General features: G+C 44.5%; 2 protein-coding genes across 13 annotated transcripts in view; one reads left to right on the top strand and one right to left on the bottom strand.

Annotated features, from left to right (window-relative positions):
* Window positions 1-25,741, top strand: Tubgcp4 (tubulin gamma complex component 4). 2 transcript variants are annotated; one of them, XM_070005946.1, is made up of 20 exons: window positions 1-202; window positions 4,597-4,725; window positions 7,258-7,380; window positions 7,896-7,949; window positions 8,308-8,364; window positions 10,009-10,088; window positions 13,618-13,819; window positions 14,538-14,703; window positions 14,855-14,979; window positions 16,018-16,068; window positions 17,020-17,125; window positions 18,811-18,918; window positions 19,859-20,000; window positions 20,916-21,093; window positions 22,041-22,175; window positions 22,990-23,106; window positions 23,630-23,769; window positions 24,312-24,431; window positions 24,836-24,905; window positions 25,379-25,741. In XM_070005946.1, the coding sequence occupies exons 1-18, from the start codon at window positions 125-127 to the stop codon at window positions 24,322-24,324; spliced, it is 2,004 nt and encodes a 667-aa protein (XP_069862047.1). In that variant the 5' UTR covers window positions 1-124; the 3' UTR covers window positions 24,325-24,431; window positions 24,836-24,905; window positions 25,379-25,741. The 2 variants fall into 2 exon arrangements, with proteins under 2 accessions (XP_069862047.1, XP_069862046.1); XM_070005945.1 differs by having other exon boundaries at window positions 24,836-25,741.
* Window positions 25,742-25,829: 88 nt separating this feature from the next.
* The window catches only part of Tp53bp1 (tumor protein p53 binding protein 1), an 80,178-nt gene continuing 79,573 nt past the window's right edge, over window positions 25,830-26,434 (bottom strand). For all 11 annotated transcript variants that reach the window (XM_070005938.1, XM_070005936.1, XM_070005944.1 and 8 more), the window contains one exon: window positions 25,830-26,236. In XM_070005938.1, coding sequence (XP_069862039.1) covers window positions 26,049-26,236 — 188 coding nt within the window. In that variant the 3' untranslated portion in view covers window positions 25,830-26,048. The remainder of the gene's footprint in view (window positions 26,237-26,434) is intronic.

Below are 26,434 nucleotides of genomic sequence, written 5' to 3' on the forward strand. Positions count from 1 at the left end.
GGCCCGCCTCCCCTCGGGCTCGTCTCGCGAGCTCTGGCGAGCCGCCGGGGCCGGGGCGCCCACCGGTCCCCGCGGGGCGCGGGAGGGCGGGGTGACGTCGCCGAGGACCCCGCTGGCCGCGAGGATGATTCACGAGCTGCTGCTGGCGCTCAGCGGGTACCCGGGCTCCGTCTTCGCCTGGAACAAGCGGAGCGGCCTGCAGGTACGGTGTGGCGCCGGGCGCGGGGGGCCGGGCCCGGGGCCTGGGGAGGGAGGGGCTCCCCGCGTCGGGCCCGGTCCGGACCGGCCGCCGGGGCTCCGGCCGGGGTGGCGCGCGGGGCGCGGCGGGACGCCAGCCGGGCCCCGTCCCCTGTGTGTCCCTCCCCCCCCCCGCTGGCGTTCTGAGGGAAACCGAGGCCTGCCGGCTGCTGCGGAGCGGGCACCGAACTTCGTGCCTGGGAAAAGGTGCACCCGGCGGCCTGATCCTCCAGCCGAGCCCTCGGCTGGTCACCAGCAGGGCTTCATTGGGGTCCCCGAGCTTTTTGAGGTCCCCGAGCTTTATGAGGTCCACTCTTCCTCGCTGTTACCTGACTCCACTACCGGGGACGCGTCTGATGCTCCTCCCGGTAACTTTAGAAGCTATTAGCCCCGTGTTTACAGACGAGCAAGTCTGAAGCTTAGAGAACTCATGCTGGGTGGTACTGACCATGGCAGGCCAGGAATTTCATCACCAGGTCAAGTCTGATCCGAGAAGACCTAGCCACAGGCCGAGGGAGAGCAGCAGGTTGGTGCTCTCTGCTCGCAAAGCCTGTGTATCGAATTCCCCTTGTGCTTTAGGGAGGTGAATTTAGCGTTTGGGAGTTGGCAGTATTTGTTATTCTTTGTGGGTAGATCTTTGATGGTGTTTTTGCTTTTCCCCTGTAGAACTTAGTATAGAGTTACGCCTCTGTACATACACCATCCTTTCGTCAGTTCGTGTGTATGTGCCTAGAGCCTTGTACATGTAATCATGGATGTTTGTATTTTAGATCCTAGCTTCCACCTTGAGAGTAAACATGGGCTGTTTGTGTCTCTGAGCCTGACTGACTTCACTTGACATTTTTTTCTGTGTCCATCCGTTTCCTTGCAAATGGCGTAATATTCTTTCTGATTGATGAGTAAAATTGCATTGTATGTGTGTACAGCATTTTCTTGATCCACTCATCCGTTGTAGGGCCTCTGGGCTGTTGGCATAACATGGCTGTTGTGAATAGTGCGGCACTGAACATGGATGTGCAAGTGTCTTCACTGTGGCCTGACGGTTAATGCCCTGAGTCATAGGGAAGTTCTATGTTTAGTTGTTTTTTGTTTTTTTTGGGGGGGGGAGGGTCCGGTCGTGGGGCCTGAACTCTGGGCCTGGGCGCTGTCCCTCAGCTCAAGGCTAGCGCTCTACCACTTGAGCCACAGCACCACTTCTGGCTTTTCTCTTTTTGCTTCTGTGGTGCTGAGGAATTGAACCCAGGGCCTCATGCATGCAAGGCAAGCGCTCTACCACTGAGCCACCTTCCCAGTCCTGTTTAGTTTTTTTGAAGAATCTCCAAACAGCCTTCTAGAGTAGTTGTAGTAGTTTAAATTACCACCAACAGGGTTCTTTTTCCCTCTCATGTCCCTGCCAACATTTGTTGTTTGTATTCTCAATGCTGGTCAGTCTTACTGAGGCGTGATAGAATCTCAGTTGATTTCTATTTCAGAATCTCAGTTGATTTCTATTTCCTGTGTAACCACAGATGTTGAACATTTACTCCTTTGTTTATTGGCTATTCTTACTTCTGAGAAGGCTATTTAGTTTAGTTCCCAATTATCAGGTTATTAACTTGGGGGTAGGCAGGGCTTGTTTCTTGAGCTCCTTTTTTTTTTTTTTGTCGGTCGAGGGGCTTGAACTCTGGGCCTGGGCGCTGTCCCTCAGCTCTTCAGCTCAAGATGTGTGCTCTACCACTTGATCTACAGCGCCACTTCCGGTTTTCTGGTGGTTTATTGGAGATAGGAGTCTCACGGTCTCTCCTGCCCGGGCTGGCTTTGAACCGTGATCCTCAGATCTCAGCCTCCTGAGTAGCTAGGATTACAGGCGTGAGCCACCAGCGCCCGGCCTCTTGAGCTCCTTGTACATTCTGGACATTAGGCTTTTGTTGGATGTGTAGCTAGAAAAGATCTCAATCTGTAGGCTATCTTTTTAGCCTAATAAGCTCCTATGCTGTGCAGAAACATTTTAGTTTGATGCATTGACAGCTGTTGAGTCTCCAATTTGCTGAGCCCTTGGGATTCTCAGAAAATTTCTGCATATGTCAGTAAGTTCTAGAGTTTCTCCTTCCTGTAGTAGTATCGAGGTTTCAGGTCTGGTGTTGAAGTCTTTGATCCATTTTGAATTGGTATTAATGAGTTTGAAGACATTTGGGCTATATAAGTTCAGGGTCAGCCCGCGTACATAGTAAGACCCCCCAAAATGCATGTATAAATAATTATATATGGCTATGTTTTATAGGTTATAGTATGTTTACATTGTTGTTGTTGTTTTTTGGGTCCAGTCATGGGCCCTGAACTCTGGGCCTGGGAGCTGTCCCTCAGCTCTTCAGCTCAAGGCTAGTGCTCTACCACTTGAGCCACAGTGCCACTTCCGGCTTTTTTCTTTTTTTGCTTATGTGGTGCTGAGGAATCAAACCCAGGGCCTCATGCATGCAAGGCAAGTGCTCTACCACTGAGCCACCTTCCCAGCCCTACATTGGTTTTATATATATATATATATATATATATATATATATATATATATATATATATATATATATATTTTTTTTTTTTTTTTTTTTTTTTGGTACTGGGAATCAAACCCAGGACATTACACTTTGCTTTTGCCTGGTAAGCACTTTACCAGTGAGCTACATTCTTTCACTTTTATTTTTTTTGTTTTACTTTTATTTTACTTTATTTTTGGTCGGTTGTGGGGCTTGAACTCTGGGCCTGGGCGCTGTCCCTCAGCTCTTCAGCTCAAGGCGAGCGCTCTACCACTTGAGCTACAGCGCCACTTCCGGTTTTCTGGTGGTTTATTGGAGATAGGAGTCTCACGGTCTCTCCTGCCCGGGCTGGCTTTGAACCGTGATCCTCAGATTTCAACCTCCTGAGTAGCTAGGATTACAGGTGTGAGCCACCAGCGACCGGCGAGCTACATTCTTATAAGAACAAATTTTAAATATCATAGAGAATTTGAGTCAGGCATCATGGTTTTTGAGAAGCTGAGGCAGTAGGGTCATGAGTTCAATGCCAGTCTGGGCTACATAGCAAATCCCTGTCTTAAAATTTCTTGGAATGTGTCTAAGAAACATATAGTGTTTGTTTTGGCCAACTCAAAACTCTCATGGTATCTCATGCCTATAATTCTAGTTGCTGAAATGTGGAGGGTCTCAATTTGAAGCCAGCCCAGGCAGAAAAAGTCTAAGACTACATCTACAGCAAAGTGTTAAACTGGAGGCACAGCTTGTGAACAAAAAAGTTGAGCAACAGCTCAAGGTCCTGAGTTCAAGCCCTGGTACCAGCACAGAAACATTTTGTGTGTGCGCTCACACTCACACGTGCGTGCGTGTGCATGCATGTGCGTGTGTGTGCACACATAGTACACAAACACTGGTCCTGGCCTGGGCACTGTCCCTGACCTTTTTTGCTCTACCACTCGAGCCACAGCTCTACTTTTGGCTTTTGTTGGTTGATTGAAGATAAAAGTCTCATGGAATTTACTGCCAGGGCTGGCTTTGAACAGCGATCCTCAGATCTTAGCTTCCTGAGTGCCCAGTGAAACGCGTAAAGATTTCATAAGAAACAACTAAAAAGAACTGTCTGCAAGGCTAGGGATTGAACTTAGGACCTCACATTTGTTAGTATTTAACACTTGAGTCACACCCCCAGAGTGTGGTTTACTTGTTCTTAATGTTTATCACTTTTAAATTGTTTACAGCCAGCTGGGATTGTTGCTTAGTTGTAGAATGCTTGCCTAGCATGCATGGGACCCTCGGTTCATTTCCTTGGTACCACAGAAACAAAAAATAAAATAAGCAAAATTTTAAAAAAATTTAAAACTTAAAAATTTTTTAAATTTAAAAATTCTCTTGAGCCGGGCGCTGGTGGCTCATGCCTATAATCCTAGCTACTCAGGAGGCTGAGATCTGAGGATCGAGGTTCAAAGCTAGCCCAGGCAGAAAAGTCCGTGAAACTCTTATCTCCAATAAACCACCAGAAAACCGGAAGTGGCGCTGTAGCTCAAGTGGTAGAGTGCTAGCCTTGAGCTGAAGAGCTGAGGGACAGTGCTCAGGCCCAGAGTTCAAGGCCCACGACTGATCAAAAAAAAAAAAACAAAAACAAAACTCTTGAAACAAACAATTTTTTAAAAAATGAATTCTTTGCCATGATGCCATGATACCTATTTCAAGAAGCAAGTAATTCGGTAAAAATATTTTGGAAGTACCTTGTCAAAATTTACCAACTTTAAGTGAACAACTTAAGGAAAAGGAAACTAGAAAATGTCCCACCTCATCTGAGGTCCCCCAAAGAACTTGACTCAGGCATCAGCTTTTTGTCCTGTGCTTCCTTTTACAGGTGTCCCAGGACTTCCCATTTCTCCACCCAAGTGAGACCAGTGTTCTGAATCGCCTCTGTCGACTTGGCACAGACTATATTCGCTTCACCGAGTTCATTGAGCAGTACACAGGCCATGTGCAGCAACAGGTAGGGTAGGGTCCTGTTCTGGGACTTCTGTGTTGTGCTGTCAGCTAGAGTACTGGTGAATTATGTATTGTAAGGGGCAGATCTCTGGAAATATTCCTGAATTGATGAACCACTGGAAATATTTGTTTCTTTTTTTTCTTTCTGTCGTGGGGCTTGAACTCTGGACCTGGGCCAGAGCACCAGGCTCTAATAAGTGTCTTGTATAAAGCATTTTTAAAAGCCTGTCCTCTAAGCCGGGTGCTGGTGGCTCACACCTGTAATCCTAACTACTTAGGAGGCTGAGATCTGAGGATCACAGTTCAAAGCCAGCCCAGGCAAGAAAGTCTGTGAGATTCTTGTCTCCAATTAGTCACTCAGAAAAACGGAAGTGGCACTGTGGCTCAAGTGGTAGAGCGCTAGCCTTGAGCTGAAGAGCTGAGGACAGCGCCCAGGCCCAGAGTTCAAGCCCCACAACCAACAAAAAAAAAGCCTGTTCTCTAGTCATGTATCCATGTGCATTTTGTCTTTTATGGGAGGAAAGTTCTTACTCAGATTCTAAACATACCTGTAATGCTTTTTTGGAAAAGTATAAAAGACTTTTTTCTTTCATTTTTGTGATAAATTAAAAAACACCTTTTAAAATAATCCAAGACCAGGGCTGGGAAGGTGGCTCGGTGGTAGAGTGCTTGCCTTGCATGCCTGAGGCTCTGAGTTTGATCACTCAGCACCACATAAGCAAAAAGAAAAAAGCCGGAAGTGGCGCTGTGGCTCAAGTGGTAGAGCGCTAGCCTTGAGCTGAAGAGCTGAGGGACAGCGCCCAGGCCCAGAGTTCAGGCCCCACGACCGGACCAAAAAAAAATAAAATAATCCAAGACCAAAAACAATCGGGTGGTTGCAAGCCAGTCTGGTATCTCTGTTTTACCCAGTGTCCATGCTGTACATACTGTAGCTTGTTATCTTTGGGAACTACTGGAATCCTTGGCAGCAACCTCTGGCTACACTGTGCCATCTAACCTGAGCCCAACTTCTTACTGTATTTGTTGCTAAATTCTGCTATTCTGTCCTACCACCATCAGAACCTGACCGCCCAGATCAGTATATAGCCAGAGAAGCTGGATGGTCATCTATTGTAGCTTGTAGTCAGTTGACTACAGTTCTCTACAGAAAAATAAGTGAGCTGGATATAGTGGCTCATACCTATGATCCCAGCTCGTCAGGAGGTGGACATCAGGATAATTGTTAGCAAGACCCCATCTCAATCAGTAAGCTGAGCTAGGTGTGGTACACCTCTCATCCCCACTACTTGGGCCAACCTGGGCAAAAATGCAAGAACCTATTAAAATAACTAGCTGGGCACCAGTGGCTACTCGTGTAATACTAGCTCTTGGAAAGCTGAGAATAAGAGGATTGTAGTTTTCAGCCAGCTCAGGCAGAAACATTTACAAGATCCCTTTTCAGCTCTATGGCTGGGTGCAGTAGCATGCACATCATCCTAAGCTAGGTAGGAGCTAAGATTGGGAGAACCAGGGTTCCAGGCCAGGCAGAAAAGGAGGTAAGCTGGATGCCTAACAGACAACTGTCATAAAGCCTGAAATAGGGGGATTGTGGTTCACGTGTGGTCTTGGGCAGGAAATAAGATCCCATCTCAAAAATAATGAAAGCAGGGCTGGAGAGATGACTCAAGGGGTCACATACCTGCTTAACAAAGGGAAAGTCCTGAGTTCAAATCCTAGTACCACTAGAAACAAAGTAGAATACCCGATTGATACCTAACCCTTTAATGACAGTCTCCCAACCTCCCATGTTGTCTGTCAGACTCATGTTCTTGATGAATTGCCAAGCCAAGCAGGGGAAGGAATGTTAAGAGGAGATTTGAGGTCATTTTATTTATTTGGTCAGTATTTACCCTCTTCAGAGAACTGTATTAGGAGCTGAGTTACAAAGATGAGTATAATTCAAGCCATAAGTATAGTTAAAAACAAAGTGGAACTATTAATTCCTAAGGAGATTCTGAAAAGCCTTGTAGAGAAGAGGTGCTTAAGCTAGGTCCTGTAGGAGGTGTTTTTTTCAGAATATTGAAGTATGTATTTGTAATGAGGGCCCAAAGTCCAATGAGATAGAAGCAGAGTATGTCTGGTGAACCATGAAGATATACATACAAGACTATGTAGTTGGAAGCAGTAGGAAACAGTTTTGGAGAAACAGTTTTGGTAAAGACCTGAATGCAGAAGTGATTGTATGTCACATAGAGGAACTTGTATATCATTCCAGGGTAAAGGACAGATGCCAAAGGTTTTTGAGCTAAGAAAAAAATTGAGTTAATGAAATGTCTCCACAGACATGGCTGATTGTAATATCTGGGACTGCTTGGAAAATTAAACTTTTAAACACCTTAGAAATGTTTAACTTCAGCTGGGTTTTGCTCTCATTGAAGCACTACTTTCAAATGGCATCATTTCAGCAAAGACAATAATACTACAAATGAAAGGATAATGTCTCCCTCAGATTTCAGCTTCTGAACTGAGAAGCTGACTTCTTTTTATTCGGTTTCAGGATCACCATCCATCTCAGCAAGGCCAAGGTGGGTTACATGGAATCTACCTTAGGGCTTTCTGCACAGGACTCGATTCAGTTTTGCAGCCCTATCGCCAAGCACTGCTTGATTTGGAGCAAGAGGTGAGAAAGAGGAGATACGGGAAGTAATACTTCTAAGACTGCAGATTCGAGCATGTCTTCAATTTCAAGTAGCCTTTGATAAGGACAGCTGGTTAAGAGTGAGTTATTTTCTATAAGGCTGGTACATGCAGGGTCTGTGTGATTGCCCGAGCCATGACCCACATGCATAGGTCATGGCAAAGAGCCTTTGCAGGGCTGGAACTGTAGCTTAGTGGTAGAGTGCTTGCATGAATTCTTGGGTTCAATTCCTCAGTACCACATAAACAGAAAAAAGCCAGAAGTGGCGCTGTGGCTCAAGTGTTAGAGTGCTAAGCCTTGAGCAAGCAGCTCAGGGACAGTGCCCAGACCCTGACAGTTCAAGCCCCAGGACTGGCAAAAAAAAAAAAAAAAGTCTTTGCCTTTGGTTTCTTTGTCATCTAGAAATCATCATAAATTGAGCTCTGTAGATCCTAAAACTCATCCTTGTCAGTCTCAGTTTTCATACATCCACTTGCTTCTTTTGTGTTTCATTGTAGTTCCTGGCTGACCCTCATCTCCCCATATCACACGTCAATTACTCTTTGGATCAGGTATGCTCTCCCAATAACAAAATGCCCTGGAATCTGTTGTTGTTAGAACAGTTTTGTCCAGAATTTTTTTGCAATTTATATGCTTTGCTAGGTGCTTAGAGTTCCAATTTAGTTCATGCCTGCTGTCTCCAGAGAATGCTGTCCTATGACTTCAATATTGACAATTACACCAGCCTCTGAAATGGAATCTGCTTCCGGCTGCTACCTTCCGGTCTGCAGCTGACCTAGTCATCAGACTGCATTAGCATTCTGAACCTCCACTGTCCTATTGTAGTGCAGTTTTAGGTTGTTCAAAAGCAAAGCATTTCATGGCTTTTCGCCTGCATCTGGTGACATGCGATTTATCTCTGCTTTGCAGTTCCAACTCCTTTTTCCTTCTGTGACAGTTGTAGTGGAGCAAATTAAGAGTCAAAAGGTAAGAAGTTCCCTTTTTTTGAAATGTTAGTAGTGTTGCCTTACACTTTTTTTAGATTTTTTTTTTTTTGGGGGGGGGGGTCTCCGGTCATGGGGCCTGAACTCTGGGCCTGGGCGCTGTCCCTCAGCTCTTCAGCTCAAGGCGAGCGCTCTACCACTTGAGCCACAGCGCCACTTCCAGCTTTTTTCTTTTTGCTTATGTGGTACTGAGGAATCGAACCCAGGGTCTCAGGCATGTAAGGCAAGCGCTCTACCACTGAGCCACCTTCCCAGCCCATCCCTGAGGTTCTTATAACCTACACCTCACGTTCCTGTTATAGGCTTCCTACCCCTTGACTCATGTTGATCTCAAAAACATTTTCATAGTCCCTAATATCAGATTATCTTCTGAGCAGTGAATAAATACTTTAAGATTCACATAAGACAAAGAATCTGCTCTACTGAGAGTTGATCCATATTGGACCAAATGGACAGATGGATTCAACATGCTCAGCTCAGTTCTCCGTGTTTTAAGCTCTTCTATTGTGGCTAAGCTTATTATGATATTAACCTGATCGTATAAACAGTAGTTAAGCACCTAGTTTGTCACACTGCCACGTTTTAAACACTTTGCTATGTTTGTCATGCAGAAGCAGCAGTAAAGAGGTGCTTTGTTGCCTCAGAGCTAATTCCCCTCATTGCACTACCGTATCCAGCTTTCAGTGTGCACTAATGCTTTCCATAGATAATTATACTCAGTCCTCCAGCAAATTAAATGTTAGAAATGTTAAGGAATGTGCCCAGTGTCATGCGGGTGCATGTCAGTGGTGGGCACAGACCCAGGTCTGACCCCAGAGGAGGTGCTCTTAACTACTATATTAAGCTACCTCCCACTGTGGGAGAGGAATCGGGGCACAGGTTAGGGCACAGGGTTCTACAGCTAGCTCTGCATTTCAGTTGACTCTCAGCTTTCTTTGGCTAAAGGAAGGAAGTGGAAAATTAAGGCACTGCAGATGCCTTCCTTCCTGTAGGGATGTGCTGGAGAGACTGGCGCTGCTCTCCTAGTTATACCATGAAGTAATGGAGCTGAGGGTGGGTGGGGACTGACTATAGACAGGCACAAAGGGATTGCTTTCCATAGTGTGGGATATTATAAACCTGGATTATGGTGATTATCACACAATGCTATAAATTTGCTAAAAGTTGTTAAGTAATACACATAAGATACATGATTTTAAGATACATAAATTATACCACAAAGTGATTAGTTGGGAAAAAAAAAAAAAGACATGGAGACAGTGATTTACCCTTATAAGTAATCTGAGCTGGGCCTTGGCTTTGGGATTCCAACTCTACATGGCTGATTTCTTCAGTGAACCAGGTCTCAAACTTCTCTGTGCATAGAATCGCCCTTGCAGTGTGTTGGAACTCAGCTTGCTAGCTGCTGGGCCCTATCTGAGGACTTGCATTTCTATCAAAACCACAAGTAATGCTGACAATGCTGCGGGTAATAGTCTGCCTCTGAGAGGTAGAAATGTTATGTAACAGTGTTTCCCCATTCCCTACTGGACCTCTGAGCAGTTGAGCCCTCTTGGATGAGGATAGAATGTGTTTGTCTTACATGATTGTTAAAAGCAATCTATTTGACAAGCTGTATTTTCCACAGATTCATGGTTGTCAAATCCTGGAAACAGTCTACAAACACAGCTGCGGTGGTTTGCCTCCCGTTCGAAGTGCACTAGAAAAGTAAGCAGTGGCTTTATTAGGGATTGTAGATTTATTATAAAGTCATGATGACTTCTTGTGGTTTGTTTGCAGGTCACCTCAGCTTTTCTTCTGCCACCAGCTATGACCAGGGTAGAAAAGGAGTCAGTGTGACCCTTACAATGCCTCAGGCATTGCGAAGTGAGTTTTGTAAAGTGAAGAATCGAAAGACAAGATTTAGCAAGATTCACATTATGATCCTTCACATCATGTGCAGGATACTCTGGGTTCAATTCCCAGTCTCTCTCTCTCTCTCTCTCTCTCTCTCTCTGACACACACACACACACACACACACACACACACACACACGATTAAATGCTGCCCATTTGACCTTTCTGTTCTTTGTTTTTTATTTATTTATTTATTTTTGGTCTGGTCGTGGGACCTGAACTCCGCCTGGGCGCTGTCTCTCAGCTCTTCAGCTCAAGGCTAGTGCTCTACCATTTGAGCCACAGTGCCACTTCCAGCTTTTTTCTTTTTGCTTATGTGGTGCTGAGGAATGGAAACCAGGGCCTCATGTATTCAAGGCAAGCACTCTACCACTGAGCCACCTTCCCAGCCCTCTTTGTTTTTTTAAAAGGTCAGTGTGACATATTGCAAAATCGAAACAGATGGTCTCTGAAGACCTTTAAACACTTACACTACACAAGTCAACCTTCAGAACAGCTTATTATACTTAGGTGTAGATATATAATCTTACATAGATATATGATAGATGCTTTTTAAAAGATTTTTTTGTCGGTTATGGGGCTTGAACTCTGGGCCTGGGCACTGGTCCTTGAGCTCTTTAGATCAAGGCTAGCGCTCTACCACTTGAGCCACAGTGCCACTTCGGTTTTCTGGTGATTAATTGGAGAGAAGAGTCTCAGACTTTCCTTCCTGCGTAGGCTGGTTTCAAATGGTGATACTCAGCGCTCAGCCTCCTGAGTGGCTAGGATTACAGGCGTGAGCTACTGTTCTATATATGTATTTTATAGTGTGCAATGCTAGAAATTGAATCCAAGACCCTACATGATAAACATATTTGTTACATCTTTTCAGGAGCTCAGATTTCCTCCAGAGCACATACTCTAATATATATAAAAACATAAATGACTTACCATTTGATATTTTTATTTCTTTTTTTAGTGGTTCGGGGGCTTGAACTCTGGTCTCATGCTTCCTAAGCCCCAGCACTTGAGCCTCCCCTTTAGCCCCAATTTTACAATTTTTATTTTATTTTATTGTAAAGGTGATGTTCAGAGGGGTTACAATTATATAAGTAAGGTAGTGAGTACATTTCTTTTTTTTCTTTTTTTTTTTTTTTTTTTGGTAGTGGGGCCTGAACTCTGGGCCTGGGTGCTGTCCCTCAGCTCTTCAGCTCAAGGCTAGTGCTCTACCACTTGAGCCACAGCACCACTTCTGACTTTTTCTGCTTATGTGGTGCTGAGGAATTGAACCCAGGGCCTCATGCATTCAAGGCAAGCACTCTACCACTGAGCCACCTTCCCAGCCTGTGAGTACATTTCTTGTTGAACAGTATTACCCCCTCCCTCATTTTTTCCCACTTTCCCTCCACTCTGGCAATATTTTTTTAAAATTTGGTACCATTACTGACCTCAGGTTAAGTGCTGTCTTTATTTGCTCAAGGCTAATGCTGTGCCTGCCACTTGAGCCCTAGAGCTCCCTTCTGGCTTTCTGACGGCTAATTGGAGAAGAGTCTCACAGGCTTTCCTGCCTGCTCTAGCTTCAAACTGTGATCCTCAGATCTCAGCCTCATAAGTAGTTAGGATTACAGGCGAGAGCCACTGGCCATGTTTTATAGCTGAGGAAGGGTCTCACTTAATGTCTGGGCAGCCTAGGTTACAGACTTCTCCACATAGATGGAGATGACAGGTACACATCTCTATGCCAGCCATGATGCTTACCTAGAGCTGGGATAACAGGTGGCCGCATCAGACCCAACCACTGGATGAGATGAACTTGTATGCCTGAACTAGCCTCAAACCACAATCCTCAGATTTCTGCCTCCCAAGTAGGTAGGATTACAGGTTTGAGCTATCATTTCTTGCCTTGATTTTTTGTTAGAAAAGAGAGATTCTAGTTAGTATACGATAAGTAGTAGATTCAAACTCCTGTTTCTTTTCCTATCAACTCTTATTTTTGAAAATTTCAATCTTACAAAGAAGATTTCATAGAAGCTATGAAATACTTGTGCATCTTGGGGTTTTACAAGTTACCATTTTGCCACATTTTTTCGTTTTTTTTTTTTTGTACATATCTAAGTGGTACACATATACACATAGACATGCCCCAGACATGGTTGTTGAGGGGCAAAAAAAAAAAGAAAAAAAGAAAGAAAATGGTTGTTGATGTCATAACAGCTCCTAAACACATCAGTCTTTGCCCTATACAACTTCAATACTGTATTTCACCCAAAATTAACATGAATTCAGCAATATACTATTCCAGAGTATATCCAGATTTTCCCAGTTCCCTTAAAGACCAATGTACCTGATTTCCCCCCAATTGAAAATCCAGTTGATGCTTATATACCGCATTTGGTTTTTTTGTTTTTGTTTTTGGTCCATTGTGAGGCCTGAACTCTGGGCCTGGGCACTGTCCCTCAGCTCTTCTGCTCAAGGCTAGCGCTCTACCACTTGAGCCACAGTGCCACATCTGGCTTTTTTTTTTCTGCTTATGTGGTGCTGAGGAATCGAACCCAGGGCCTCATGTATGCAAGGCAAGCACTCTACCACTGAGCCACCTTCCCAGCCCTGCATTTTATTTTAGTTCCTGCACTTTGTTGCATAATACATTTTCATGTCTACTTGGCCTCATGTTAAATCTTTTTTTTTTTTTTTTTTTTTTAATTTTTTTTTTTTTGCCGGTCGTGGGGCCAGAACTCTGGGCCTGGGCGTTGTCCCTCAGCTCTTCAGCGCCAGGCTAGCGCTCTACCACTTGAGCCACAGCGCCACTTCCGGCTTTTTCTGCTTATGTGGTGCTGAGGAATTGAACCCAGGGCCTCATGCATGCAAGGCAAGCGCTCTACCACTGAGCCACCTTCCCAGCCCCTCATGTTAAATCTTCTTACACCAAAAAGAACAAATTTACAGCCAGGTGCCGGTGGCTCATGCTTGTAATCCTAGCTGCCCAGGAGGCTGAGATCTGAAGATCACAGTTCAAAGCCAGCCTGAGCAGGAAAGTTTGTGAGACTCTTATTTCCAGTTAACTACCCCCCCCCAAAAATGCTGGAAATGGAGCTGTGGCTCAAGTGGTAGAGCTAGCCTTGGGCACAAAAGTTCAGGGACAGCTCATTCAAGTCCCAGAACCAGCATAAGAAAAAACATCTCTGAACTTTACTGAACAGTTCAGACAAGTACATAGGTTGTTCGATCATGAGCAGTAAAAACAATTCTTTTTAACTCACTTCCTCTGTGGCTCGCGCTCAGTCAGAGCAGAAGAGAGCATGGCACTATGGCCTGGTCTGGGCGTGCACTCCCCAGCTTCTTCCTTCCCTCTCCTCTCCAGAATCCTGGCCGTGTGTCACGGGGTCATGTATAAACAGCTCTCAGCCTGGATGTTGCACGGTCTCCTCTTGGACCAGCATGAAGAGTTCTTCATCAAGCAGGGTCCCTCTTCAGGCAATATCAGTGCCCAGCCAGAAGAGGACGAAGAGGATCTGGGCATTGGAGGACTGACAGGAAAACAACTAAGAGAACTCCAAGACTTGGTGAGAGCACATAAGTCCCAAATGATCCTACCAGGAGGCACGACAGTTTACAACTCCTTCGTAGTCAGTTGATCCCTCCTCAGCTCATAGCCAAGGTACCTCCTATAGTTTGTTTGCAATACTGGGGTTTGAACTCAAACCCCTTTTGCTTTCTAGACTGGCCCTCTTCCTCTTGAACCATGCTTCCATCCCTGTTTGCTGTTTATTTTGGAGATGAAATTTAGCTAGGACCACCCTCAAACCCTGATCCTCTGATCTGAACCTCCTGAGTAACTAGTATCACAAGTATGAGCCACCAGTGCTTTGCTTTCTTTTTAGTATGCAATGACAAAATAGAAAATGATTATGAAGCCAAGTACTGGTGGCTCCCACCTGTAATCCTAGCTATTTGGGAGACTGAGATCTGAGGATTGTGTTTTGAAGGCAGCCTAGGCAGAAAAGGCCATGAGACACATCTCCAATTAACCAGAAAAAAACCCAGAAGTATAGGTGTGGTTCAAGTGGTAGAACTCCAGCCTGGAGCAGAAAAGTTAGTAATAGCATTAGGTCCCAAGTTCAAACCACAGTACCAGTGTGCACATGCGCACACATACACATGTAATCTTGTCTCTGCAAGTAGTAGTTACCCAATAGTTTTTAAACATGATTTGGTAATTTAGGAATTGTGCATAAGTGCAAATCTCCTTTTCATCATCTCTGATGTCATTTCCGTGACTAGCGTCTGATTGAAGAGGAAAACATGCTGGCCCCTTCTCTGAAGCAGTTTTCCCTGCGGGTGGAGATTCTGCCATCCTACATTCCAGTGAGGGTTGCTGAAAAAATTCTCTTTGTTGGAGAATCTGTCCAGATGTTTGAGAATCAAAATGTGAACCTCACTAGAAAAGGTAGGATTCTCCTTGCCTCGTACATGGCTCCTGTGGCCTACAGCCTGCCTGGTACTGAGTAGCTGGAGGGTAGTCCTGACGGTTGCCTTCTCCAGAGCCCTTGCTGTCCCAACTGCCCTTCCTCCTCTGACTGCACTGTCCTGTGCTGCAGGATCCATTTTGAAGAACCAGGAGGACACATTTGCAGCAGAGTTGCACCGGCTCAAGCAGCAGCCTCTCTTCAGCCTGGTCGACTTTGAGCAGGTGGTGGATCGTATTCGTAGTACTGTAGCTGAGGTTTGTCTTTTTGTCTTACAGTGTTTCTGACAGAAAATATGTTGGGTCCTCACAAATTGAGTGCTCTACTTTCCTTTCTTTTTAACCCAGTTTACAGCTTAGCTTGAACATAATTGAAGGCAAGAAGAAAATAAAAGCACTCTGTTTTAAAAAGAGGCAAAACTGGCTGGGTGCTGTACCAATGGCTTACACTTGTAATCCTAGTTGCTCAGGAGGCTGAGATCTGAGGATCACAATTCAAAGCCAGCCCAGGCAGGAAAGTCTGTTAGATTCTTATCTCCAGTGAAGCACTAGACAATCAAAATGGAACTCTGGCTCAAGTGATAGAGTGCTAGCCTTGAACCAAAGAGCTCATGGACAGCACCCAGGCCCAGGGTTCAAGCCGGGGGACCAACATTTTAAAAAAAAAAAAAAGAGATCACCTCACCTCTGTATGTATACAACCTGGCTCAGCCTCTCTTCCAAAGAGGCTGGTGTCTTCATCTCTTCTCATTGACTCTATTTCTGCCTTTTGAATATATAATTCACAGAAGAAAATGTACTTTTGAAATTTTGAAGTGAATATATTGCTACATACTGTTTCCAATTTGCAAAGATGAAAAGCAAAAAACTGGGTTTTGGGATCGGGGATGTAGCTCAGTTGGGAGAGCAAACGCTTGCCCATCATCCACAAGGTCCTGGATTTAATTCCCACCATCGCCCCAGACACAAATAGAATGAAGCTCAGACTGAAGTTAATTATTTTTTTTCTTGCCTGTCTTGGGGCTTGAACTCTGGGCCTGGACGCTGTCCCTGAGCTCCTTTAGCTCAAGGCTAGTGTTCTACCACTTGAGCCACAGCGCCACTTCTATTTTTCTGTTATTAATTAGAGATTAGAGTCTCACAGACTTTCCTGTCTGGGCTAGCTTTTAACCATGATCCTCAGATCTCAGTCTCCCGACTTGGATTACAGATGTGAGCCACCGGTGCCCAGCTCTGGTTATTTTTTAACTGCTGGGTTTGTCCTGTAATCAACTTTTTTTGTTGTTCTTGCTGTAGCATCTCTGGAAGCTGATGGTAGAAGAGTCAGATTTACTGGGTCAACTGAAGGTAATAATTCAGATATCCTTTAAGCCTTAAAATGATACTGGGTGGGTAGTGACTTACATGCTTGGGTTTTTTGGTTATTTTAGTCATGGTGTTTGAACTCTAGGTCTGAGCACTATCCCGGAGCTCTTGAGCTCAAGGTTAATGCTCTACCACTTGAGCCACAGTGCCACTTTGGGCCTTTTCTGTTTATGTGGTGCTAAGGAATTGAACCCAGGGCCTCATGCATGTGAGGCAAGCACTCTACTGCTGTGCCACCTTCCCAGCCCATGACTTACATTCTTTAACTGAAAACATTGGTTGTTTATACCCAGACTTCCACAGTGGACTCATTGCTCTTAACGCTGATGAAAACTGTCATGGGTATTTGGAGCCCCAGCCAGGGGTTGGTGAAAGAATGTACTGAGACAAAAAACAAAACAAAACAAAACCAGGATGCCAGTATGACAGATGCATGTTCAGGGAAGCAGAGCATAATGCTGCTGTTGCTACTGCTTCACTGTTCTTGATGAAGAGACAGGTTTCTGTGGGGTTAGTGCAGATTCTATTAGATTCTATTCTATTGGCCATTTCTCTTTTTGTACACCATTTTGACTGGCCATCTCTTTCTTGGAGCATGGTTCAGATTTTGAGCTTGGGTTTGCACGCCTGGTTCTCATATCTGCATCCCATAGGGCCTGTCTGGTGGGCTTGGCTAGCTTCCATTCCCCCTGAACCTTGCTGTTTCTCTGTCCATCCCATCCCCTTAAACGGGCCTCCTACACAGCAACTGTACTGTCTCTGGTGTAGTGTTCAAACAGGAATGAGTCCTGCTTACGAGAATCTGCTGAAAATGCCAGTTTGAAATGCCTCTGCCTGTATCCTTCAGACTGAGAAGACTGGGAAATTCTACGTGAAACTGTCAGGACCTCTGACCCCGCTTTACAGAATTAAAAATGGAAATTCTTTCCTCAGATCATTAAAGACTTTTACCTTTTGGGACGAGGAGAACTGTTTCAGGCCTTCATTGACACAGCTCAGCACATGCTGAAGACACCACCTGCCGCAGTCACCGAGCATGGTAATTGCCTGTGGCCCCGAGACCCTGTGGGGTGTTTGTCTATTGCTGCTGTTTTAGGCTGCTCCATAGAGGAGCAGCCTGGGGGTACAGTACTCCAAAAGATGGGGGAGCCTCTCAGGGCAGCTCACCTTAGCACTGTCATAGTAGTGCATATTGAGATTTATTGTGACTTGTAGTGTTGTACTGGAACTCTTTAGGTTCTGAATCAGGGCAGCGTGGCATGGGCTGGTCTAGTTAGAGAGGGAGAATCTGCTCTTGTCTCTGGAATTTCAGTAGCATGGGCTATGACTGGTGTGGCTTGAACTATCAGTGTTTTCGTTCTTCCTCTTCCTGTATCTTGGGTATGAGTGTTGTTCCAAGACCTCAGAAAAACATACCCTCCAGTGGTCTCATCACGAGCAGAGAGTTCCAAGGGAAGCTAGGTAACATACCTATCAGTGTAAGAAGGTTAAACACAAGGCAATGACCAACTCAGTCAACTGTCCACTGTTTGACCATTGGCTATTTCCCATTCAGACTACATAAAGAGAGCTGAGTAATGGTCAGAGCCAAAATCAAAGAAAAAGAAAATAATCCAGGAAGAAAAAAGAAGGTTCTTGTTTTTCTGGCTTAATAATAGACACCTACTATAGTAACATTGTTTTTTTGGTTGCAGCTATCACAAAACCCAGTTCAGATTCCCTTAAGCAAGGCCAATAAAAAGGGGAGAATGTCAGTTCTCCTAACGAAAAGGTTAGAGGCACTGCTTTATGCAAGGTTTGATCTGATAGCTCACATGATGCTGTAATACTTGGTCTCTCCCTGTCTTCAATCTTTGCCTTTCTTCTCAGACTCTGGTTTGGAGTGTTAGCAACATACCAAAGTTACATCTGAACTATGTTTCTGTTTATCTTGTGATTTTTTTAAAATTGTACAAAGAGGTTTCAGTTGACATCAGATTATGAATACAGTGCATCACCCTCCTATCATTCTCCCCATTTACCGCCCCCCCCCCCCCCCCCCCGGCTCAAGACCTACAGCCAATATCACAATAAATGGAAAAAACTAAAACCATTTCCTCTAGAATCAAGAACAAAGCAAGGATGTCCACTCTCCAGGCCTGAGCACTGTCCCTGAGATGCTCTTTGCTCAAGGCTAGCACTCTTAATCTGGGGCTTCGTGTATGCTAGGCAAGCCATATTCCCAGCCCCTCCTCTCTAATACAAAACTAGAATTCCTCGCTAGAGCAATAAGGCAAGAAAAAGACATAAAGAGGTCCAAACAGGGAAGGAAGAAACCATAAACTATTCCTCTTTGCAGATGATCTTACTTAGAGGCCTCAGAGACTATCAAATACCTAGAGCTGGTAAATGCCTATGGGAAAGTAGCTGGATATAAAATCAACTCATTATTGTTAAAACAGCTGAACTCATTGAAAATCTGAACACAGCCTCTGGATTGGCGGTGTCTAGTCCTATCACTAAATAAAACTGCGTAACAGACTACTGCAGCCCATCTGATCATGTGTGGCTCACCTGTCTACCCAAGACCACGTTGCCATCACCCCTGGAACTACAGGAATTCTTTGAAGGAGGCTGTTAACCAGCAAGAAAGGATGAGGGACGAATGGTAGTCAGGCAAAAGTTAGTATGTCCAGTGCACCCTACTATTAGCTTTCATGTTAGCCTGTGTGTTTTTTCTTACAGATGTAAATGTGGCCTTTCAACAGTCCGCACACAAGGTGCTGCTGGATGATGACAACTTGCTCCCTCTGCTGCACTTGACAATTGAGTATCATGGAAAGGAACACAAAGGTTGGCTATTTCTGCCTCCCTTAAGGCTTCATCTGTTTACTGTCTCTGCTTCTATCCCCCTTCAGAACTATGAAGGTACCATGAAGGTAGCTTATGGGCCTTAGAAACTACCCAGTACAGTAGTCTTAATTTCATGAGCGAGAAAGGAAAGTTACTAAGTCTAGAAAGGTTAAGTGAGATCATATTGATAATTTTGTTTTCAAGGTTTTTTTTTTTTTAAGCTGCCAGAATGGTCCCTGATACTTACTTCCAGCTCCATAGTTTGTTTTTTTTCCCTTTTCTTTTTCTTTCCTTTTTTTTTTTTTTTTTTGTTGGTCATGGGGCCTGAACTCTGGGCCTGGGCGCTGTCCCTCAGCTCTTCAGCTCAAGGTTAGCGCTCTACCACTTGAGCCTCAGCACCACTTCCGGCTTTTTCTGCTTATGTGGTGCTGAGGAATCGAACCTAGGATCTCATGCATGCAAGGCAAGCACTCTACCACTGAGCCACCTTCCCAGCCCTAGTTTTTTGTTGTTAAAACAGGTCCTGGGGATTGAACTCTGGGCCTGGGCAGTCCCTGAGCTGCTTTTGTTCAAAGCTAGCCACAGCTCTACTTCTGGCTTTTTCTGTGATTAATTGGAGATAAGAGTCTCATGAACTTAGCTGTCCCGGCTTGGGCTTTGAACCTCAACCTTCAGATCTCAGCCTCCTGAGTAGCTGGGATACAGGTGTGATCCACTGGTGCTCAGCTTCCAGGCTTTAAATTGAAAAAAAAAGATAAAAGCATCTCAAGAAGGCCTTCCAAGAGAGCCTCTCTCCTAGGTTTCCTTGCTTCTCTGCATTTGCATCTGTCTTATGCTCTGCCACTGTCAACTCCATGAAACTATTTCGTGAATGCCATTCTGTTGGCTCTCTGGACTGCTAAAGTTGGGATTTCTTCCTTTCCTTCTTCATCAAACATAGGAGATGCTACTCAGACAAGAGAAGGCCCTTCTCGAGAAACCTCCCCCCGGGAAGCTCCTGCATCTGGCTGGGCAGCTCTAGGTCTTTCCTACAAAGTACAGTGGCCTCTACACATACTCTTCACCCCAGCTGTCCTAGAAAAGTGAGTATTTGTTTCTCATAAGTGTCACCACCTGACTTCCAAGGGATGCCATTTACAGGAAGTAGCAAGAAGCCAACCAACAAGTTTTAACACTTTTTATTCATTTGGCTTCGTTTCTTATTTGACACCAGGTCTCATAAAACCCTCCAGGCTGGCCTCTGACATCCACGTTCTAGGACTATTCTAGTGTGTGTAACTGCACCCAGCTCACTATGTTTTAAATAGTTGTACAAAGCCAAGATTCTTTTTTAAATTTGCCAAATAAGACGTGTGTCTTCTCGGAATCCTAATCCTTGATTCATAACATACTTGTCCATACAAGACCCTCCTGCCTGAACACACACCAGAAAAACCACTTCCTAACACAAGCACAACACTGATAATGTCATCTACTGATGTGTCCTCCCTGATCATCTGTGCACCTCCAGCTCAGATCCCATGTTTCCTTTTTCTGTCGTTGTATCATACATACATGCATACATATAGAGAGATCGATATAGATATATATGAGATATACATTTTGCTACTCTGTTTTACTGTGTAAATCAGCTTCAAGTGAGCGCCGGCTTAAGAGCTCAGGAGGCTAGGATCTGAGGATCGTGGTTCCAAGCCAGCCAGGGCAGAAATGTTGATGAGATTCTTACTTCCAATAAACTTACCAGAAAAGGCCAGAATAGCATTGTGGCTCAAGTGGTAGAGCACTAGCCTTGAGCACAAAGAGCCTCAGGTACAGTGCCCAGCCTTGAGTTCAAGTCCCAAAGACTGGCAAAAGAAAGAAAACTAGCTTCAGTATATCAGTCCACATCTCTAGCCAGTCTTTCCTGTCTGTCACTTTGGGGAGCTTTAGGGGTGTCATGGATCCTAGTAGGGTGGAGTAGGGTTTGTGTCTTGACTAACCTGGTGTCTCTGCCCCAGGTACAATGTTGTTTTTAAGTATTTACTGAGTGTGCGCCGGGCCCAGGCTGAACTGCAGCACTGTTGGGCTGTACAAATGCAGCGCAAGCACCTCAAGTCCAGCCAGACCGACGCCGTCAAGTGGCGCCTAAGGAACCACATGGCCTTCTTAGTGGACAACCTTCAGTACTATCTTCAGGTGTGTTCTAAGGGATGCGCAGAAAGAGGGCTAAGGAGAGGTTGAAGGCATGGTTCAGCAGTGGACCCGTTGACCAGCAAGTACGAGCCCCAGAGTTCAAGTCCCAGTACTGTATGCCTGGGAAATAGGATTAAAGTGGACTTAACGTTCTGTGTTTGGCAAAAATGCTGGGGTTTTAGAAAAAAGTCAAGATTATTTTGTGGGGCACAATGACTTAGGTACTCAGAAGGTAGAGATCAGGAAGATCACAGTTCTTAAGGACAGCCTAGCCTGGACAGGAGTCTCAGGCAATGAGGCTGGCCAAGCATTAGCCTGTCATCTCAGGTACAAAAAATCAGTAAGCTGGCTTAGGCATTAATGCAAAACCATATTAAAAATTCAAGCAAGCCAGGTGCTAGTGGCTCACGCCTGTAATCCTAGCTACTCGGGAGGCTGAGATGTAAGGATCGCGGTTCAAAGCCAGCCTGGGCAGGAATGTCTGTGGGACTCTTATTTCCAATTAACCGCCAGAAAACTGGAAGTGGTGCTGTAGCTCAAGTGATGTTGAGCCTTAGAGCCAAGGGAAGCACCCAGGCCCAGAGTTCAAGACCCACAACCAACTAAATAAAGCAAAAAGGGCTGGGACATGGTTCAAGTAGGAGAGCACCTGCCTATCCTGCGTAAGGCCCTCAGTTCAAATCCCAGTACTACAAAAAAACAAGTGGACTGGGGCTATGGTTCAAGGGGTAGAGCACTTGCCAGTGCATTGAATTCAGTCATCAGTAGTCTCAAAAAACAAAACTTCTGCATGGCTGGGCAGTGTGAGTGTTTCTGGTCAGGCTGGAAGTGGCTTTGGTTAGAAGGAAGATGAAAGGGGCAAAAACTTTCTATTTCATTCTTTTGTTTGACAGGGTAAGAGTGCTCAGATTGAAAGGTACTAAAGCATTATTTCTGTAACTGTGTACCAGGTAGATGTTCTGGAGTCGCAGTTCTCACAGTTGCTTCATCAAATCAACTCTACCCGAGACTTTGAAAGCATCCGCCTGGCTCATGACCACTTCCTCAGCAACTTGCTGGCTCAGTCCTTTATCTTGCTGAAACCTGTAAGTAAGGATGCTTGGCTTTCATAGACACAGCTAACTTATAAAAGCAAAGTTATGGGCCTGGGAAGGAGGCTCAAGTGGTAGAGCGCTTGCCTTGCATGCCTGAGGCCCTGGGTTCGATTCCCCAGCACCACATAAGCAAAAAGAAAAAAGCCAGAAGTGCCACCCCAAAGGTGCTAGACTTCTGTTTTGACTTTCAGTTTGTGACTCTTGCTATACAAGTTACAGATGCCACTCCAGATGGTTTTGTGAATTGAAAACCACCCAAACCACTGATTAGACACTGACCTTGAACAGCCTGCTGCATCCTTAGGGAAAAGGAGAATATCAGAGCAGGTTGTCATCATGAAATCTTTATTGAGTGCTTACTGTATGCAAGGCACTGGGGATTACAGAGGTATAAGTCATGGCTCTGCCCTTAAGGAGCTCACAATCTAGTTGGAGAAATGAAGACATGTACACACAAAGGTCAATAACAACGCAGTTGCCAAGTGAACAACAGTACAGATCCTATGGCAGAGAAGGGAGTTCACTAAAGGCTACTTGGAAAGTATTCCACCGAGAGCGGGCTTGTTTAAACTGCTATAAGGAGAAGCGCATCACAGACCCAGGGAAATATACTCATACTCTGAGGATCTAAGAAATGATGACAATGTGAACAGAGTGGAGGTTTTGTGCAGGAAGAGGGTTATGCGTTTGAGAGCTAGCTGGTCTTGCAGACGGCAGTCAGGGGAAGTGAGCTATCAGACTGTCTCTCCAAATAATTGCACAGGTATATATTATCCTAATGCCACAACATCTGTTTACTGGATAGGTATTTCACTGCTTGAATGAAATCCTAGATCTCTGTCACAGTTTTTGTTCGCTGGTCAGCCAGAATCTGGGCCCGCTGGATGAGCGCGGGGCTGCGCAACTGGGCATTCTTGTGAAGGTGAGTCTATCTACTTGGCTAAAGGACAGAGGCAGTTTTACCTGTAGACAACTCATGATCTTTCCTATATCTCTCAGTCCACTCATTTCCCCAGTATATACACACTGAAATTGCAAGATACAAAGATAGAAATGTTGGTACCACTTGATTTTTGAAGTAGATGATTAATGTGCCACCACAATGTCCAGAAACCACTCAGCCCTGAATACTGTGTCCAGCCCACCACGTCCACACAGGCAGGTAGTGCTCCCCACCACATTCCCTCCTCCTCACTTCTCAGCGGTCCCTCTCTTAGTGGGCTGCAATTACCTCCCTGTAACAAAAGCAAGTTCTCTCTGCCCAACCTGAGTGCCAGATGCTAAATTCCTGCTAATAAGTAATTAATTTTATAGGCCTGGTTACTAAGAAGCCATTTTAGGAGCTACTAGAAAGCTGCTTCTGTAGAACTCGCTCTACCCTGAGCTGTTGGCATCGAGAGTCGGTGAGTTCATGGATTGACAGCTTGCTTGACTTCTTCCTGTAGGGCTTCAGCCGCCAGTCTTCACTCCTATTCAAGATTCTCTCCAGTGTTCGCAATCATCAAATTAACTCAGATTTGGCTCAACTACTCTTACGATTAGATTACAACAAATACTATACCCAAGCTGGAGGAACTCTGGGCAGGTAGGAACAGTCATGGGGAAACTGTAGACTTTGGGTATGAGTGTGGAGGGATGGTGGGTTGCCTCTTTATAAAACTCCAGATGACTCTAGCATCTATTCCAAATGCCCTCATAACAAGGTCAGAGATGATATGTAAACAAAACACCTTTAATAATTTTAGTGGTTATTTTCTACTAAAAATCATTACCGTAGTAAATATATTCTTAAAACCCTCTTACTTAAGGCTTTCAGTCTTCTGCCAGTTATACATATTGCTGCCATGCTTCACCTCATTCTGACTTGCACTAGCTATGAAGCCACAGGTGCTGAGTTTTGCTGCTCCCCGGTTTCTTTGTGTGTCAGAGGTGATTCTAAACCTTGTAAAATCATTAACACTGAGATTCAGTGATTACTTGGTTTCAATCAGTCCCACTCAGAAAAGTACAAGAAAGCCTTCCTTTCTAAGTGATTTCACAGAAGCCAAACTCTTTTGAATGTGTTTTATAAAGCTGTAAAGATGGGGAGGCATGATAAATATTTAATACATCTGTTTTCTTTTATAGTTTTGGGATGTGAACATTTCTGGTTCATAAACTGAAGTCTCACCACATTCCCCAGTCTGTAACAGAAGATTCAAAACAAACATCTCAATCTCTAGCAACTCACCAAATGCCTACAGCCTGGTGAGAGTTCTACCTTTTCTCTTAGAAGCCATGCAAGCCATGCAGAAGTACAAATCCTTCCATCACTCCCCAGGGGAAGGTAACGGCTGCTCCTTAGAGAGATTCTTTTTCACCAAGAGAACCTGGGTCAGTCAGCTGTCCCTTGGCTGACTATGCAGGGGCCCTGATCCTTTACAGTGAGACTGCTATATGCTCATTTTAGGCAATAGCAATTTACCACTCAAGATGTGAAAGGTACTTCATAAACAGTAGAGATAATAAATTAAATATATTTGATTCAGTTTATGAAAAAATAAAATTGTTTATAAATAAGTCAGCCGCTAGATTTTACTTACCAACCAAATAAAGGCTTTCCCTCTGCCCACAAAGAAATTTATATACACACATTATCTTTCCTCCTTCAGAAATGTGTGATTGACAGCATCCACCCACTCTTAAGGATCTTCAAAACTGTGAACCTGAAGAGTTTTGCCAGTAAGTTCCAATTCTTTCAGACTAGTAAAAGGGAAATTCTGTCTACTGCATTTAAGAAAAACCAGAAGTCACACTGGAGCTCCAAATGTCTTATCTTAAATCACAGAAATTGGTATTTCCCTCATGGCCCCCAACTACCCCTGACAAGCATTTAAGGTTCACTTCAACATGAAGAAAATAAACAAGATGCAAACTGGAAAAGAATACAGTATTCTGGACTGCTTCTAGTCCAGTATGGTCTTCATCTCCACATTTCCTACTACATACATCTTTCATTCCTGCAGCTGCTAACTGCCCATAATGCAGGAGTTGACAAACTGGCCTGCTGTGCATCTTTTAAGTACAACTATATTGAAACTTGGCTTCATTTACCTGTTGTCTATGGTTCTTACTCTTCTCACAACAAAGTTCAGTAGTTGTGGACAGATTGAATACCCACCAAGCCTAAATAATCACTATTTTGATCTTCACAGAAAGCATGTGTTCTTTACAGAATGAGAAGACATTAGCAGGAATGATGCTAGAGGGGAGAAGGAACAGCTTCAGCAACCGTGCCTACCATCATACAGTAATAGTAATGACTCCCACTAGTTTATAGTCACTCTCTGTTCATTTTTAGCGATTCGTCCTTTTCCCTTTCAGCTCTGAAATTAGTAGTCTTCTTACAAATCAGTAGTGGTCCAAAAACTTTAGAGCTCTCCCAACCAACTTTTGGCGCAACTATTCATCTGGGCTCTCGCCTGCTTGAAATTGTGTTTTTCAGAAGTATGATATTTTAGGCAGCCTGGGCTAAATTTTAACAAGAATTCCACAGAATAAAGCTCATTTCTAAATTATTTCTGCTGGCTATCTCCTAAAATGAACAAGCCTATTGAAAACCTCAGAAGGAAGGTATTATGTTTGTTGTTCTGAGATTAATTAAGCTCAAAGAAACATGAAGGAATCCCAGTTACTACAACCAAAGAGATTCAACATTTATTTTATCATAAAAGTCCAGCAAATAAAACTATGTACAAGATCCATGCAAAGAATCCAGTTACACACAAGACACAGTTAAAACCTGATTAAAAGACACATTTAAAACCCGGTAAAGGACAATCTCACAATAATAGCAAGGAATGAAACTGGTAAGACCAAATACCTTCAGTGAGAAACGTAATCGTGTTTATATTTTGGATGCTGCTTGAATCCAATTCTCTCCCCAACAATGAGGCACTGGATCACCCACTCCTGTGAGACCACCGGCAGCTGCAACGCTTCAGCACATTTCAGCACCGAGGCTGGACATGACGGGTCCGTCACTACCACATCAAACACCCCTAAAGCAATGTCTGTAAGAAGTAGGAAAGCGTGAGTCATGTTAGGCCTCCGTTACAAAGGTGGTTCACACCTATAGTCCCAGCTACTCAGGAGGCTGACATCTGAGGATTGCAGTTCAAAGCCAGCCCGGGCAGGAAAGTCTGTGAGACTATCTCCAGTAAACCACTAAAAAAAACGGAAGTGGTGCTGTGGCTCAAGTGGTAGAGTGC

This window comes from Dipodomys merriami, unplaced genomic scaffold (assembly GCF_024711535.1).
Source record: "Dipodomys merriami isolate MVZ:Mamm:240054 unplaced genomic scaffold, mDipMer1.0.p SCAF_69, whole genome shotgun sequence".
Lineage (NCBI taxonomy): Eukaryota > Metazoa > Chordata > Mammalia > Rodentia > Heteromyidae > Dipodomys > Dipodomys merriami.